General features: G+C 38.2%; 1 protein-coding gene across 1 annotated transcript in view; it reads right to left on the reverse strand.

Moving 5' to 3' along the window:
* Window positions 1–7,130: 7,130 nt before the first annotated feature.
* The window catches only part of atp6ap2 (ATPase H+ transporting accessory protein 2), a 60,588-nt gene continuing 50,935 nt past the window's right edge, over window positions 7,131–16,783 (reverse strand). The window contains exons 8-9 of the mRNA XM_087992838.1: window positions 8,499–8,618; window positions 7,131–8,163 (exon numbers count right to left, since the gene is read on the reverse strand). Coding sequence (XP_087848964.1) covers window positions 7,969–8,163; window positions 8,499–8,618 — 315 coding nt within the window. The 3' untranslated portion in view covers window positions 7,131–7,968. The remainder of the gene's footprint in view (window positions 8,164–8,498; window positions 8,619–16,783) is intronic.

Raw genomic sequence — 16,783 nt, forward strand, 5'->3', positions numbered from 1 at the left:
TGCCACTTGTTGGCTCAAGCCTGGATATTGTCCAAATCTTGGTTCATTTGAACGTGAACTGCTTCAGGATCTGATAAGTCATGAATAGTGCTGAACACTGTGCAATCTTCAGCTAATATCCCCATTTTAGACATTATGATGGAGGGCAAGTCATTGATGAGGCAGCTGATGATTGTGCTGAGGACGCTACTCTGAGGAACATCTGCAGAGTACTGGAGCTGAGGTGACAGACCTCCAACAATCATAATCATTTTCCTTTGTACTAGGTTATGACTCCAAGCAGGCATGCTATCAGCTCCCTAGCTCATTCTACAGAAACCATGGACACTTCAGGGTACAATGTTGAAATCACCCCAGCCAGATTATTATTATTTTAATTTATTCATTTGGTTGATGTGGTTGGTCAACATCTATTGCTTATGCCTGGTTGCCCATGAGAAGGTGGTGGTGAGCTGCCTTCTTGAACCCCTGCAATTAACCTGCTGTGGGTTGACCCACAATGCCATTTGGGAGGGAATTCCAGGATGATGACCCAGTGAAGGAATGGTGATATTTTTCCATATCAAGATGGTGAGTGGCTTGGAGGGGAACTTGAAGGTGGTGGTGTTCCTGTATATCTGCTGCCCTTATCCTTCTAGATGTAGTCATTGGTTTGGAAGGTGCTGTTTGAGAATCTTTGGAGAATTTCTGCAGTACATCTTGTAGATAGTACACATTGCTGCTACTGAGCGTGGAGTGAATGTTTGCGGAGTGAATGTTTGTGGATGTGGTGCCAATCAAGTGGGCTGCTTTGTCCTGGATGGTGTCAAGCTTTTTGAGTGTTGTTGGGGCTGCACCCATCCAGGCAAGTGGGGAGCATTTCATCACACTCCTAACTTGTGATTTGTAGATGATGAACAGGCTTTGGAAGTCAGGAGGTGTATTACTTGCCACAGCATTCCCAGGCTCTGACCTGCTTTTTGATTATGTGAAGAAGCCACATGGACATTATGCAAAAGTATGTATGGATTTATTTTCCAAAGATATTTTTGATCTCAATGCATAAGCTCAATTTATATCAAAAGTACCTATACCCCATGTGAGCAGGATTGGGCATTTTGGTCTTCATGCTGGTCTGCCATTTGATGAGATTATGGCTGGTTCGATTGTGGCCTGAATTATCTACACACTATATCATTTTACTCTCTTCAATGATGAATCTAACTAACTTAAAAATACTAATCCTGGCTTTACTATTCTCTGGGGAAGAGAATTCCATTGAATATCAACCCTCTGAGAAAAAAAACAATTCTCACCTCCATCGAAATGGAACAGACCCCTTATTTTTACACTGTTTCCCCTCGTTTTACTTCCTCCCACAAGGGAAACATCCTCCCAGCATCTAGCCTGTAAATTTCCCCAGGATCTTACTTGTTTCAATAAGATAACTTCCAATACTTCTAAACTCCAATGGATACAGATAAAAGCTGTCCAACCATTCCTCATAAGGTAATTCCTTCATCCTAGGAATCAGATAAGTGGACATTCTCTGCAATGCTTCCATTGCTATTCAAACTTTTCTCAAATAAGACCAAAACTGTGCACCGTATTCCAGATATGGTCTCATCAATGTCCCACATGTGTGGAAAACCTTCCCCACCTTTACAATCCATTGCCCTTCCAATAAACAACATTCCAGTTAGTTTCCTAATCACTTGCCATACTTACACACTAACTTTGTGATTCATGTATCAGGACACTAATTCCTCTGCCAGAGAGTTTGGCAACTTTTCTCATTGAAACCATAATATAATTTTTCTAGGCTTTCTGTCAGTGAATGATCTCATATTTTGACACATCAGTAAAATCTTTGCTCATTCACTTAGTCTATCTAAATTATTTTGTAAAGACACTTTACGTCTTCATGTTTTATTATGTTCCCTACTTTTGTGTTCCAACAAATTTAGAAACCGTGCATTCAGTCCCTTCATCCAAGTCAAGGCCCAGCATTGATCCCAGTGGCTGGTTTCAGATATTCATCGTGTCAACCAAAAGTGATCCATTTATCCCTGCTGTCTGCTTCCTCTTAAACATGATGTTATTTTCTACACCATAAGCTCTCATTTTGCACAGTAAGTTGTGATGCGACACTTCATCAAATGCCCTTTTGAAATCTAAGCACAGCTCCTGATTCCCTTTAATCCACATTAATTGTATTTCTTCAAATGATTTTAATAAATTAGTCAAACATGATTTCCATTTATAAAATCATTTTACTCTGCCTAATTCCATGAAGAATTTCTTAATGCTTTGCTGTAACCCATTTAATAATTGATTTGAGTATTTTCCCTTTACAGATATTATGATAATTGACTTGTAGTCCTGCAGTCTCTCTCCCTCCTTTTCAGAATTAAGGGAGCTTTGAAAAATTATAACTTACGCATTTGTCTTTGCAGCCACTTTTATGATCCAAGAATAAGTCCATCAGGTCCTGAAGATAAAGCTGGCTGAAGTGAACTCGGAAGATAGGGAGGAAATTCGTGGTTTTCAGATCAGTGACCATGTGGAGAGGGATATAGTTCCAAGACAGGACTGTGCATGAGTTGGAACGAAACTTACAGTTGATAGTCTTCCCTATGCCTGATGCCACTGCTCTTTTGGATGATAGGTGTCAAGGTTTGGAAAGCTCTGTATAAAGGAGGTCGATGAGTCATTATGACGCATCTTGTACCTGCTTGTCATGCTGCACTATTGGTGGAGAAAGTAAACGTTTAAGATGGTGGACAAGGCGCGGACTGCCTTGTCTTAGATATGTAAAGTTTTTGTGTTGTTTAAGCTGCATGTCTCAAGCAACTGGAGAGAGTATTCCATCACACCCATGATATGCCTTGAAGTAATAATGGACAGGTTTTGGGGGAGCTAGGAATGAGTTAGTAGTCTCAGACAATGTTCCCTTTAAGTTTCATGGCTATGCAGTAGCAGAGAAGCTCTGTACACGCAAATTGGTGAGCCAATAACCAGCCTTCATTTGAAAGCTGCTGCTGTGCATGGATCTGACAGGCACACGTATCAACAAATATAAGAAACACGAATGCTGGTCTCTGAATACTCCAACTTTGACTTGTGTAGCGACGTTGTTTATATGGCTGGCTTAATTAAGCTTTTGGTAACAGTGTAATAGGTAATATTGCTCCCTTATGCAAATGGATCTTAAGCTGGGTAAAGCACAGCAGTCTTATGTTATAAAATGCTACAAAACCATCTAACCTTGTCCTAACTAATGCCTCCAAATTCCATCATATCCTGCTGGGCTGTTGAAGGTTTTAGGAATTTTCCATTAGCCCAACTTCAGTGAAGCTCATTTAAATCTACATACTGCTACCCTGGCTATAAATGAACATAGGTCTCATGCAAAAACATGATGCAATTACTTAGTCAACAGCACACTTATGACTAGCTTTAAATCCCAACAAGATCCATTCCTAGTAAAATTAAGGTGAGGGATATAAATGAAATAAGTGCAAGTTTGTTGATGACCCAAATTTGGATGAGGGGGTAAACTAGGAGGATAATGCAAAGATGCTTCAATATGACATGTAGATAAGGTATAATGTGAGCAAATGCAAAGTTATCCAACTTGCTAGCAAAACCACAAGGCAGATTATCCAAATGGTCATAAATTGGAAAAGGAAGGAGATGCAACAATATCTGGCTGCCTTGTATGTTTATTTTTGGTGACTGATGTTGACAACAAATGGTGTTTTAGTCTTCACAGCAAGAGAATGCATGTACAGGAACGGAGATGTCTTGCTGCAATTGTACAAGGCCTTGGTGAGACCATACCTGGAATATCATGTGCAGCTTTAGTCTCCTTATCAGAGTGGGTTCTGGCTATAGCTGCAGTGCAACAAAGTTTACCAGACAGATTCTGGGTTGGCAGAACTGATGCATGAAGACAATAGATTAGGACAATATGCACAAATTTAAAGTTTAGTTTATGAGAGAATCTCATGAAGCTTATAAATTTCTAACAGGACTAGACAACATCAATACAGGAAGAATATTCTCAATTATCATGAAGTCCAGAAGCAGCAGCTGTAGTCTCAGGATAGGGCAGGCCCTTTAGGGCTGAAGTGAGGAGGAATCTCTTCCTTTCAAGAGTTAAGAGCCACTGGAATTCAGTGACAGAAAGTAGTGGAGGCTAAGACATTGAACCTTTAAGGAGAAGTTAAGTAATAGTTCTTGGGGACCACAGGGTATGGGGAGAAAGTTTGAACAGGATATGGAGTTGAATGATAATCCTCTAAAAGGGCAGCAGTGATTAAATTTCAGACTGAAGGAAATTAAATTTTAATTTGTACATTTGCAAATCAGTTATAGTTAACCAAGTTAATTAGTAGGTCACAAGCCAGATATTAGCAGCTGATTAACCAGTTGAAACTAAAACTAGTTGAGAATTCAGAGGACGTAAATAAAATGGAAGTAAAAGGATTCCAACAAAGGTACAAAAACAAACTGCTGGAAAACTCCGGTCTGGCAGCATTTGCAGGGAGAAAGCAAAGTTAATATTGAGTCCAATGACCCTTCAGAACAATTTCTGTTTTTATTTCATCCTAGCATCAGCAGTTCTTTTCAGTTTTTCATTTGGTACAACTGGGAATTTGTTACTAAGGGCAATAGATGTACAAAGTAAGTAGATTGATATATCCAAGACAAACTTGAAAGCTGGACAAATTTTAAAATGGCATTACAGGGAAGGACAAAGAGGGATTCACTGTCTGTTACTGAATCAGGATTATCAACTCGTTGCTCGAGCTGAAAATCACAGGCATGAAGGAGAAAAACAAACTGACATCAAGGAGGGAGAAAGATGATGATCATATACTGTTTAGAGATAGGGAGAAGACTGAGAAGGATGCAAGATTAATGAAATATATGAAGGAGAGGTTGGAACAGAGGGTGTTCAAACCAAAAATGTTTGAAACCTATTTAAAATTCTCTTTTTGGGCCACTAGACAAAAGATGGTTGGGGAATGGAGGAAGATCAGAACATAATTAAAAATAGTGATAAAACTGTTGAATGGTCAGCCTGATTCAATATGATGCAGTACAAGATCAACAGTCCTATAAACACTTGCTCATTTCTTCACTACATTAGGGATGTATTGTATGCACGAGAAAAGATTTGGAGAGCAGGGCAGAAAAAACATTGTGGTGTCAAAAAGAGAACTATAAATGTTGGTGGAAAGTAGAAAGATTTTCATGCTCCTTTGAAACATTCCATTGCTTATTCATCTCATTTTTTAAATGTTTACTGCATATGCTGATCAAAATATAGTCTCCTCCATATTTGAGGGTATATGCAAATTAAGTGATTTTGTGCAATACCTCCATTTAGTCTGCAATTATTATTTTTGTCCTCCAACTTGTTCTCATTGACATATTCACGCTGGTGCTTTACTGGAATAGTACAAGCCAACATTAGTCTTCAACAATTTCAGACCATTCTGTACTCTTTCTTTGGAGAAAAGAAAAAGGTCAAAACAATCAGCCAGCCACAAACCACAAAGGAATGTAGAAGATTAAAAAGTTGTGGAATTAGAAGGACAATAAGTTGGATTTTACATTGGTTAGCCAGCAAAACTCTCCTTTGGAATTAAAAAGGTAGATTACTTTCCCCACAGAATGGTTAAAAACAGAAGGATTAGTTCAAGAAAACCTTTATATTAAGGTGATTTTCAGATTACGTTTAAAGAGGAGAGAATTCATTAGATGACCAAGAAACTAAGATAAAGAATGGATAAGTGTGGGAAATTAAATCCAATGAAAGCAATTAGGTGATAAATTTGTGAAAAAAAAAGTTGCAAATATATACAATTTCCTAATTTTTTGGGGGGGAAAAAAAAGAGGGGAGAGCGAAGCAGGGAGAGATTGTAAAGACAGAGGTGCCAGAGTGGTTAATGGGAGATTGCCTAAAATAACAAATTTATAGGTTTAAAAAAAAACAGCTGCAACAAAGGCCAGGGGAGTTGTCAGTACTCAGATCAAGCTTTTAGTTTTCAAGCTGTGGCAGTCAGATGTTTGGGTCTCAGAAGAGTTGGAGCTTCAGTAAAATGATTCCTTGCTGCTACATTCTCTGAAATCTTTCTTGATGTTGTTTCCTTCTGGATTGGAGAATTGCCTGTGAGAATGAGTATCTAAATTTATTTTTGCCAAGCAGTGTTTATGGGATATTACTATATGGGAACTGTTAATTAGTAATAGGTATTGTACCTATTATTCAGTTATGTTTTTCAATAGTTAAGATTTTCTAAATTCCTCATTTGTACTTCAACTAAAATGTTTAAATAAATTGTTTCGCTCATTGTCAAGTAGTTTAATCAGTCCCATCACACCTGGAACACTCACTACACGTATACTTTTAAAGAAAGAAAAAAATAGTTACGGTCTAGGCTGGGGGGGGGGGGGGGGGGAGCCTGTGGCCTTAAGGCTGCATGCGGCCTTCTAGGCCATTGTGTGTGGCCTTTTGAATGAATCCAAATTTTGCAGAACAAATCTTAATTTTTTATTAATGATTTTTTCATCCTTTATTATTTTTATTTTAATCTTAAAATGTATTTAAAAATACCAGAGTATAAAAGAAAATTCAATGAAATAATCCTCACAGACTGACCATCACAATTATAAAAATGTGAATTTTGAAGAATATATAATTGAAGTTTCTTGGATGCAGCCTTATTAGATTACAACTAACAATGTGGCTTTCCAACAGGAAAAGGTCCCCCACTTCTGGTCTCGGCTACCTTAAAATATTTTGAGGGGGGGTGGGGGTCTGGCCTGGTCTATAACAAACCAGAAGCAGAATCAATGCTGTAGAACAGATTTGTGGGTAAAACATCTCAAGTTGCACTTCCTAAATTTGAGGATAAACTGGCAATATTCAATATTAAAATCGACAAAATACCATGCAAAAAGGACCAACAGTTTTCCAAAAGTGACTGGAATGATTTTCTGAAAAAGGTCACCAGGAGTCAATTGAAGTGTCCATGGTGTACTTGCTATGAATTTCTACCTTTCAAAATGGGAAATTTGAGACTTGATGGGCTGTACACTACAAATATACATTTATTGATCACATAACTGCAATGGAGTTTGCTTAATAAATTTAATCAGAATATTTACAGTTAACTTTATTAACATTTGCATTGCACATCAGTAAAACCAGCCAAACATAAATAGCAGTGCTGACCACAAATTTTTATCATTATTTTTGTCAAGTATCAGATTTATTCTATGTCAAACATAGCCAAAACAATTACAATTGAAGCACACAAACACATGACCACCATTCAGGAGTCTGCATATCAGTTTAAATCTTTACAGCACATTTACTATGAAAATAAAGTCAAATCATTTCACATTTCCTAAAATCAGATTACCTGTTGCAGTGCATTTTTGATCACAGCTGCCACGTCTATCCATGATAGTGAAACTATTTCAATAGGAAAGTAACAGACTGAACCTAAAACAGTAAGCTGCGCAGTAGTGATTTACAAAAGCAGAAACAATACCAACACGTACAAAGTTAAGTCCAAAATAGAGGATACTGCAAACGGAGTTAGGTGGTTTTTATCCAATGGAATGCGTTAGTGAAAAATAAGTTCACTATTGGCTATTTTTCTCTCGTCCAGGATGTAAGAACAAATTCTCTGCTTGTACTTAAAACACTATGACAAGAAATCAAAGAAAATTCTGATCAAGCAACCTGCTCAATTCCAGAGTTAGGAATAATAGCCATGACAGACAAATAATTTAAGAAGGTACTGTGGGAATATTTATCTTTACATACCCAAGAGTGAATTTTATTATTCTCCCACTACCATAATTGTGAAAAAAACCACTCCCAAGCAGGAACAAACTAGTCTTCTTGATACTTTCCCAGAACTTTAGAAGTGTACATTTTCATTGATTGGATGCGAAGCAAATGGCTTAGTCCATTTTAATTCGCTGACTAGTCATTCTATAGATAATGCTATCATATCCAGGATCCATATTCCACAGATTGTAGGCAACGATGATCACAGATAAAGCCAGGCCTATCATCAACCAGAGGACAATATTGAATACAACAGCATAGTTATAGTTGTATTGGTAGGCCAAACCATAGGTATGGCTTGGATCATTCTATAAAAGGAAACCAAAAAAAGTCACTGGTATATTGTTACTTCATTAGACAGTTTTGAAAAAATACATTAACTTGCAAGTACATTCATTTAAATATTTTAATTTTAAATGGCTATCTAAGCAAGTACTTATTCAAAAGGAAAATATTCAGATGTTATAAATCTCAAATAAAATGAGAACACTACAAATTCTCAAGTCAGGTAACATCTGTGGAAAGAGATGCATAGCTAGCCTCAAAAAGAAACTAGTATTCGTTTCATCAAAAGATGTGCGAATACAGTGCGAAGTTATTAAGGAGGCTTTAGACAGTTGAACTACGAGTATACTATACTTACTTTGGATGGAACCTCTAGGATAGATCGACTCTTCCTCACAAGTGGTGCATCAAAATTCTTTACAGTCAACAATTCAATCACAGCATTTCCACTGTAAATGGAGAATACGTCATCTGCAAACTAGCAGAAGTAAACATTGGAATGAATGTATATTTCCAAACAGATGCCAACTGCAGCATAGTTCTAGACATTTAATTTAAAGCACCAGTGGGGGCATGCAAATTATGTGCAAGTCACAATAAAAGGATGAAACCTTATAGCTACTCCATGAAACTTCATTTATTTAAAACAGATTTTAAAAGAGACAATGTCATGAAACAATGACCGAAAATGTTTTAAACTCAGTATGTTAAGACTATTAAAAGTATCAGTACATACAATAAATTGTAGAATGAAATATTAGTTACCTGGAGCACTTGCATTCCACTTGTTTTTATGTATTAGCTTTAACATCAAGAGTTATAAATATGCCTCTTAAATTGTTAAAGAGGTTTCAAACTAAAAAGTAATAATAATCACCATAAAATTAAGTGGATAAATTAAGTGGATTTTAAGGAGCATCTTAAATAGGAGGGAGGTGATGACAGGAGATTAAAGGTGGTAATGACAGACAGGATTAGGGAGGAATTTTACAATGTAGAACCTCAGCAAACTTAAATGGTTCATTGGCACTGGTAGGTCAAAAAGATGCAGAATGCATTAAAGGCCAGAGTTGAAGCAAGAGTTTAGAAGGTTGCATGTCAAAGCAAAGTAATTGACAGCCAGGCTGGGATTTATCTACAAGGAGATTTTTACATGAAGATTTGTGGGATTGGGAGCCAAATATTAGGTTAGTGATCTGTGTGGATTAGCAGGATATGGAGCTGCAAGGATACTGACTGCAGAATTTTAGATGAAGCTGACGTTTTGATGGAAACTGGAAATCAACTTGTCTATTTCAATGTTCTATTTGTTAAGAGGTGGGCTAAGGTAGGGTTGGTGGAGGGTAATGCATACCAGTCACTTGCAAAGGTTTCTTTGACAGCGTATTTAAACCAGTGACCTCCACCACTTAGAAGAACAAGGGCAGAAAGTACATGGGGAATATCCGAAACCTCCCCTCCAAGTCACAAAACATCATGTGAAATCTATTATGTTTTTCCCTATTGGGTAAAACTTCTGGAACACTAATCAGCAGCACTGGCGACAGAGGTTCAGAGATGTTTACCACCACTTTAAAAGCAGAAGGGTCAGGTAATAAATGCTTATCTGTGTACAGCCCACAGGAGAATGAAAAAGCCAAGATGGAAGTACCTATCTTTATGACCAAAAGGATATGGATGGAATAGAATAGGGTCCTGTAGACAAGAAATGCTTCAGCCCAAGACAATGGCCTTGGAAATGAAACAAACAATCAGCAGGTTTTAAAAAAAGTGTAGTTTAAGTACACAGATATCTTATCAATAATTAGCTGCCGTAATTCACACCTCTTCCAGAACTGAATATTAGTTGATACACAGTAGAAAGTAAGAGAGAGTATTAACAAATGCTCTACAAATGCTGTGACCAAAGCATAGCATGCAGATAAGAAACAAAAGAGCCATGAATGGTTTCTTGGGGATAAAAGCATTGTTGAGGGAGCAGAAAGAGAAGCTATGTTTGGCGACACTAACTATAATCCAATAGCAAAAAAAGGAACCAAAACAAAACCAGTCCTTTGAACTAGAAGGCATTCAAGAAAATTGGTATAGTCAAATGTAAAGTTACAAGGATAGAACCCCTGGACCTCACTTTCCACCCCAATCTCTGGATAGTGTATCATCCTCCACCATTTCTGCAACCTACAGTCAGACCCCACCAGTGATATATTTCCCTCCACACCCCATCAATGCTCTAGAGACCATTCCCTCTGCAACTCCCTTATTACATCTATGCCCCCTCTCCCTCTATTCCCAGCACCTTCTCTTACTGAGAAGAGGTGTAAAACACGCACCCAGACCTCCACCCTCATCTTAATCCAAGGCCCCAAGGATCCTTCCACAGCCAGAGATTTTCCTGCACATTCCAACACCTCATCTACTTTGTCTGTTGCTCTCAATGTGGTCTCATTCACATTGGGGAGACAGGACACCAACTCTCAATGTTTCAGAGAACATTTCAGGGACAGACACACAGACACACCTGTGGCCCACCACTAACTCCACCTCCTACTTCACCAAGCCCTAGGTGTCCTCCACTGCCAAATCCTAGCCACCCGATGCCCAGAGGAAGAACACCTCATCTTCTGCCTGGGGACTCCAACCACATGGAATCAACATTGATTTCACAAGTTTCCTCATCTCCCTATCCCAGATCCAATCCTACAACTCAGCACCGCCCTCTCAAACTGTCCCACCTGTCCATCTTCCTTCCCGCCTATGTGCTCCACTCCCCCCAAATTATCCTCCATCACCCACCTCCTTATCTTCCCAGTTACCTTCCCCCCAGCCCCACTCCCCCTATTTAAGTCCCTATCCTGCTTCATGGCACCCCTCCCCACTCCAAACATTCCTGAAGGGCTTATGCCCAAAACATTGATTCTCCTGCTCCTCGAATGCGACCTGATGTGCTGCGCTTTTCTAATGCCACACTTTACGACTCTGATCTCCAGCATCTGCAATCGTCAATTTGTCCTGTTCTGAGTTACAGTCAGGTTCAGGATCATTTGCTTTTTGGGCAACAATTCAAAAGATTCATTTGCAAATTACATTAGGTGACTAGACTTTCAAAATCAGTGCAACGCATTTGTCCACAGTGAAAGTCAAAAATTAGAAAAATGAAACCCAGACATTTGAGGAAGAAGAGTCAAACTACTTCATAAAATTTCTGCGAATGGCTAACTTATTTGAAGTTGCTGCAAACGCCTTGCTGAATCAGGTCAACAATAACCCACTCCACTTGAAAACAAGTGTTGCTGTTGGACAATGATAATAAGGCTGCCCATTATGCTGGATCCCAACAGCAACTGATGTCAGATTTTTAAAAAAAATTCATGGGATGTGGGCATCACTAACTGGGCCAACATTTACTTCCCACTTGAACTGCCACAAGGACAGCCATGATGCTATAAGTAGCAAGCTTTGAGAGTTTAGCTCAGTGACATTGGAAGAGTGACAATATATTTCCAAGTCAGGATGGTGTGAAACTTGCAGGGAAACTTTCAAGCAATGTTATCACCGTACATCTGCTACCCTTATTCCAACTGGTAGAAGGTGTGAACAGTGAAGGGTTGCCAGTCAAGCAGGCAGTCTTCCTGGGTGGTGCTGAGTTACTTCAATATTGCTGGAGCTGTACATCCAAGTGGAGTACTAAGTAATAATCACACTCTTGACTTGCGCTTGTAGATGATGGGGAGACAGATAGTGAATTACTCAGTACCCCATGTTAACCATTTCTCTCCAGGTGCTGTCGAACTTGCGCAGTTTCTCTCGCATTTTTCGCTTTTGAATGTCAGGCTAGATAGGTTCTTGAGTATCAAGAGGACCAAAGGTTACAGGGAGAAAGCAGGAGAATGGAGTTGAGAAACTGATTAGCCATGATTGAATAGCAGAGCAGACTCTATGGGCTGAATGGCCTAATTTCTGCTCCTGTGTCTTATTTGACAAGGAAAAATTCAGAACTATGTACACTTCCAATAGGATTACGGAACAGCAATTAGAAGTGGAAAATTCTGCCCCTTCCCTAATCCAGGGTGACTGTAGATAGCTGTAGTATTTCTGATGCAAGATTTTTATATATTTTTCATTTATTTCCATTTAGATTTTGAACTTGTAGCATGTGGGATTTGAGTGTAGGGGTTAGTCATCAAGTCTTCGTAAAGCCATGATTTGTTTTAAATAAAAAAGGCAGGAACAGTTCTTTGGAAGTTAAAAGGAACTTGTTCACTGAGGGATTTTACAAGTGAACAAAATAAAGAGTGCAGTACATTATGTTTCTATTAGAAGGCTCCAGAATGGCTTTTCTTGAGCTTAGGTAAACATTCATAGCTGGAGGAAAGCTTCTGATTATAGTACGCAGAAGTGGTGATTGAAGCTAAACATTTCTCCTGAAGGAGGATAGTTTAGAACGGTTAAGGAATGAGTTACTTCAGTGTAAGGAGTTTAGTTTGAAAGCGCACAATCAAAAGTGCTTGATTAAAACTCTGAAGGGGTTATGAGAATTTGTAAAGATTTAAGTTCAGTTATATTAAAAGAAACTGGCTCAGATTCTCAGGACCAGGAATTAAAGCACCTATCAAGATAAACCTTATAAAAAGATGCTTAAAAGGGAATTCGCAGGTATGAATACTGTAAAGTGTGCATTACTGGTTTTAATGATTGTATTTCAGACATTTAAACTTGTGCTAATTGTAATTTTGCAGAACAAATTTGTTTTATTGTCAAATGTGCAGCATTGCATGTTTGTTTTGATGAATGGCCACATCATTACACCAAATAGAACAAAATATTTGTCAAACCAGATTTTAGTCTGGATCTGACCTCTCCAGTAACATCAGCTAGAAACAAACATGCTCTTCTTGGTTTAGAGACAATAGGCAGAACATCCCCAGTGAGGCAGAAGCAGTTTACGTTGTGTTCCAAGTGGGAGTCATAGAAATAGGCACTAGATATCATCCTGCCTCTTTCTCTGATCTGAACTCAGAATTCAGTCAGTCATTGATTCCCAATGGGTCTGCAGAGAATGTGAATTAGGTGATTGAAAAAGCAATGGAGACTTTTCAACCATAAATTCCTTCTATGCCAACAATGCACAGCTCCCATGCTGTGTCTGCAGTTTACTAGAGTCACCAAGGCAAGTGCACAGCGGGAAGAGAGTTTCTTCAGTGAAGCTGACAAGCTGAAAAGGCTTTAATTAGTTATATAGAACAGCACCAGCCATGGCATTGAGAGATTTCGGTTCAAAGCACTTCTGAGTGCTTTTAGTACTTAGTGATTGCTAACTTATTGGAAGTACTTCACTCACCTTCAACTACATTTCATGGCTGCTAGTTTTTTTTAAAAAGGTAGAATAGAAACAGCTTATGCAGTTCCATCTTCCATCTGAGGGGAAGAGCCAGAAGTAATATTGTACCAATACTTCAAAACAGCAATTGCAGCATCTTTATACTTGTCAAACACATGTCCAAGGACAAATAGAATTAACACCAAGAACTAGCTTTAAAAAAAGAAATACTTCTTTATAGACAAAGAATAAGTTCTCTTGATAAGTATAAGCAGCAGTGCCTCAGATTCTCATGACAGACTGCTGCTGACATCTGTAGCTTTCTGGAATAAGACCTCTTTAAAGTGTAACAGGTGGGCACGCATTATTAGTAGTTAAGGTACTTGTCTTTGCCAGGCTCCAATGGGCCTCTGCACCTCAGCAAGTGTGCAAGGAGAAGAAAAAGCAGCAATATGTCAATGTACATTAGTATGCAGAAATGCAAGGTCACAGCGACATAGGACTGCAAGAGCAATATGCAGATTGGGTATTTGCTGACAGATGGAGATGAGAGGTGGCTGCGCAAAGAATGAGGTAACTTCAAGGCGCATTGATCTGAAGAGCATTATACAGACATATGTCTGGTAATCCAGTTTGTAGAATGTGTCACACCAGTCAGGTTCTCACATCTCTAGGTTAGTGGGAGCACACCGGTCTTGCTAACTTCCCTAATCACTTCCTTCCACATCTGCCTGGTTGGAGAAGTCCAATGTCACCTCAGACCCATAAGTAGAAATGTTAGCTTAGAGTGAGACTGAGTAGGGCCTTCCTAGTCTCCCCTCTATTCTTGCAGTTTTGGCATGAAATATTGAAGAGTTAATTTGCTCTGCTGACCTGCAGAAAATTAGATGCTCTGATGCTAGGATGGGATGTCTCTGTTCTACGGGTAGAAGGCAAGGAATTTACAATCCCGTCCCTTGCCATTCAGATCCATTTCATGGCCATATTCTAGCTATTCAAAAGCCAATTTACATTGTCATCTATTTACATTTTCATCCCCAACTTAGAAATCAAATCAGAATATTACAGTTGGAATTTGACTACTCCCTGTAATTTAAAAATGATTTGCAAGAGTTTTGACCAATAAGGGATGATTTACATTATATTGTTTCTGGAAATGATGCGGTCACTGCATGGTTTCTTGAGTGGCATGTGACGAAGGGAGTGGCTGGGGGTTGATTTGTGGGCATTATTGACTGTAAAGATTTGTATAAAGGAAGAACTGTTTCATTTGTTCAGACAGATCTTTCCCCAAAGTTTGTACTGTACTTAATAAAATGGTTGCTGTTCACAGAAGTTGGCATATTGCAGTTGCATCAAGTGTGTAAGTATCTCAAGAAAAAAAAACTAAACAGGCAGCCTCAAAATTCAAGTGTTGGAGAGCCCTTGCAACTTATGTCAGTTCCTTTAATTAGAAATTCCTCCTTTGACAGGATTACAACAATCTGCCTGCACTCACTAATTGGTGAGGTGGGATGCTAATGATGTGCTTTGGGAGGGGGGCTTGGTAAAGCCATTAATTAGGCTGCTAAACCAAAAAATGGTCGAACTATTCTAGAGTTCAGAGTCATCACATTCTGTTCAGTTATTTAGCATATAAACTCAAAACTAACTTCATTATTATGTTGGAGAGAGCAACTTCTGCTTAGCATCAGACCTGAGCAGATCATCAATGCAGTAAGACATATTTTACTATTCATTCCAGAATACAATTGCTAGTATTGAAGTGGATTGTGAATGCATTAGTTTATAAAACCTGCCTTGATTACTTTTAAAACAATTTTTTCTGCCTTAGATGGAGCAAAATGAGCAAACTGCAGAACCATAGAACAATGACAGTTAGGGACAGAGCCATTCAGCATATATCTGCACTGGCTCTCTAAACGAGCATTTCACTGAATGCAGTTCTCTTGCCTTCTCTCATGTTCACACTTGTCCTTTAAAAAATTACAGTTCAACTCACTATTGAATGCAACAATTGAACTTGTCACTATCACACTTTCAAAAGTACTCTACTATAGCTAGATGTTGCATGAAATTTTACTTTCACTAACTGCTTTAGACTATGCCTTCTTATTCATGGTATCCTGTATACCATGAGTGTGGCAGGCAGTAAGACTTCTCTTCCCAACAAGATGAATGGATGTAAAATATGAAGCGCTGCAGTTTTTATACTGCAAGAACCAATCTGTTACCATATTGTGCATATAAACGTGAAAAGCTTTTAACAAGGTAGTTACTGCTAAATAAGTTAGGATACAATCTGAATCAATGCAGTTTAAATAATTACGGAATACAAAGAATAACAGAAGAAAAAAAGAGTCATTTTAAACCTAGTTAACTTGACCAGTACTTTGTTTCAACTTTTGGATTAACAACTAGTTATGAAGTAACAAAGTTGAAAGGCTACTTCTGCATGCACGAATGCTAATCTTCAAATCATCTCAACCTAAATATTTACTTTGATTTGGAGGTGTCGTTGTTAGGCTGGGGTGGACAAAGTTAAAAATTTCAACACCAGGTTATAGTCCAACAGATTTATTTGGAAGCACTAGCTTTCGGAGTGCTGCTCCTTCAATAAGTGAGGAGCAGCACTGCAAAAGCTAGTGCTTCCAAATAAACCTGTTGGACTATAACCTGGTGAGAGAGATTTCTAACATAACTAAATATCTACTGAATTTGTCAAGTGCTCCTTTGAAATTGCTTTAGAATTGGTTATGACCACAAATTCTTGCTTTGAAACAGTAATACATTAAGCACAACTAATAAATCCAAACTCAGTGGTTTCAGTTTAGTTTAAAAATTTGCAGTTTATAACATTAGCACTTGTGGACTATAAAAGGAGACACAAATTTGTATTCATTTAATAGCTTAGATGAATTTCTGAATTTAATATATTCCCCATCACAATTTTTGTAAAATGATTGCAAAATGTATTAAATTAAAAACAATTTCTAATACCATATCAACTCCCAACAGACAGAATGACATTTGACAATTACGAAACATGCAAAGTAGCTATTTTTAAATCATGACGACAAAGATCTTAAATACTCTTCCAAAAGATTTGATACTAGCCAAGGCATTTTAGCTGTATGTATTGAACTGCTATCTATCTGAATAAGGGAAGAGTTAAAATTGAATCTGCTCAAGTGCGTTTTATAGGCACCTCAAAAAATAGGTGTCCTATGCCTTAAGGATGCTGAAAGACAATGGACTTATCTTTCAGGCATCCTTAATGGCCACCTGAGACCCATTTACATATGTAAAACCCAACCTGTTTTATA

The sequence above is a fragment of the Chiloscyllium plagiosum genome, unplaced genomic scaffold (assembly GCF_037043375.1).
Source record: "Chiloscyllium plagiosum isolate Xiang-an unplaced genomic scaffold, Cpla_swu_hap1 HiC_scaffold_12, whole genome shotgun sequence".
Lineage (NCBI taxonomy): Eukaryota > Metazoa > Chordata > Chondrichthyes > Orectolobiformes > Hemiscylliidae > Chiloscyllium > Chiloscyllium plagiosum.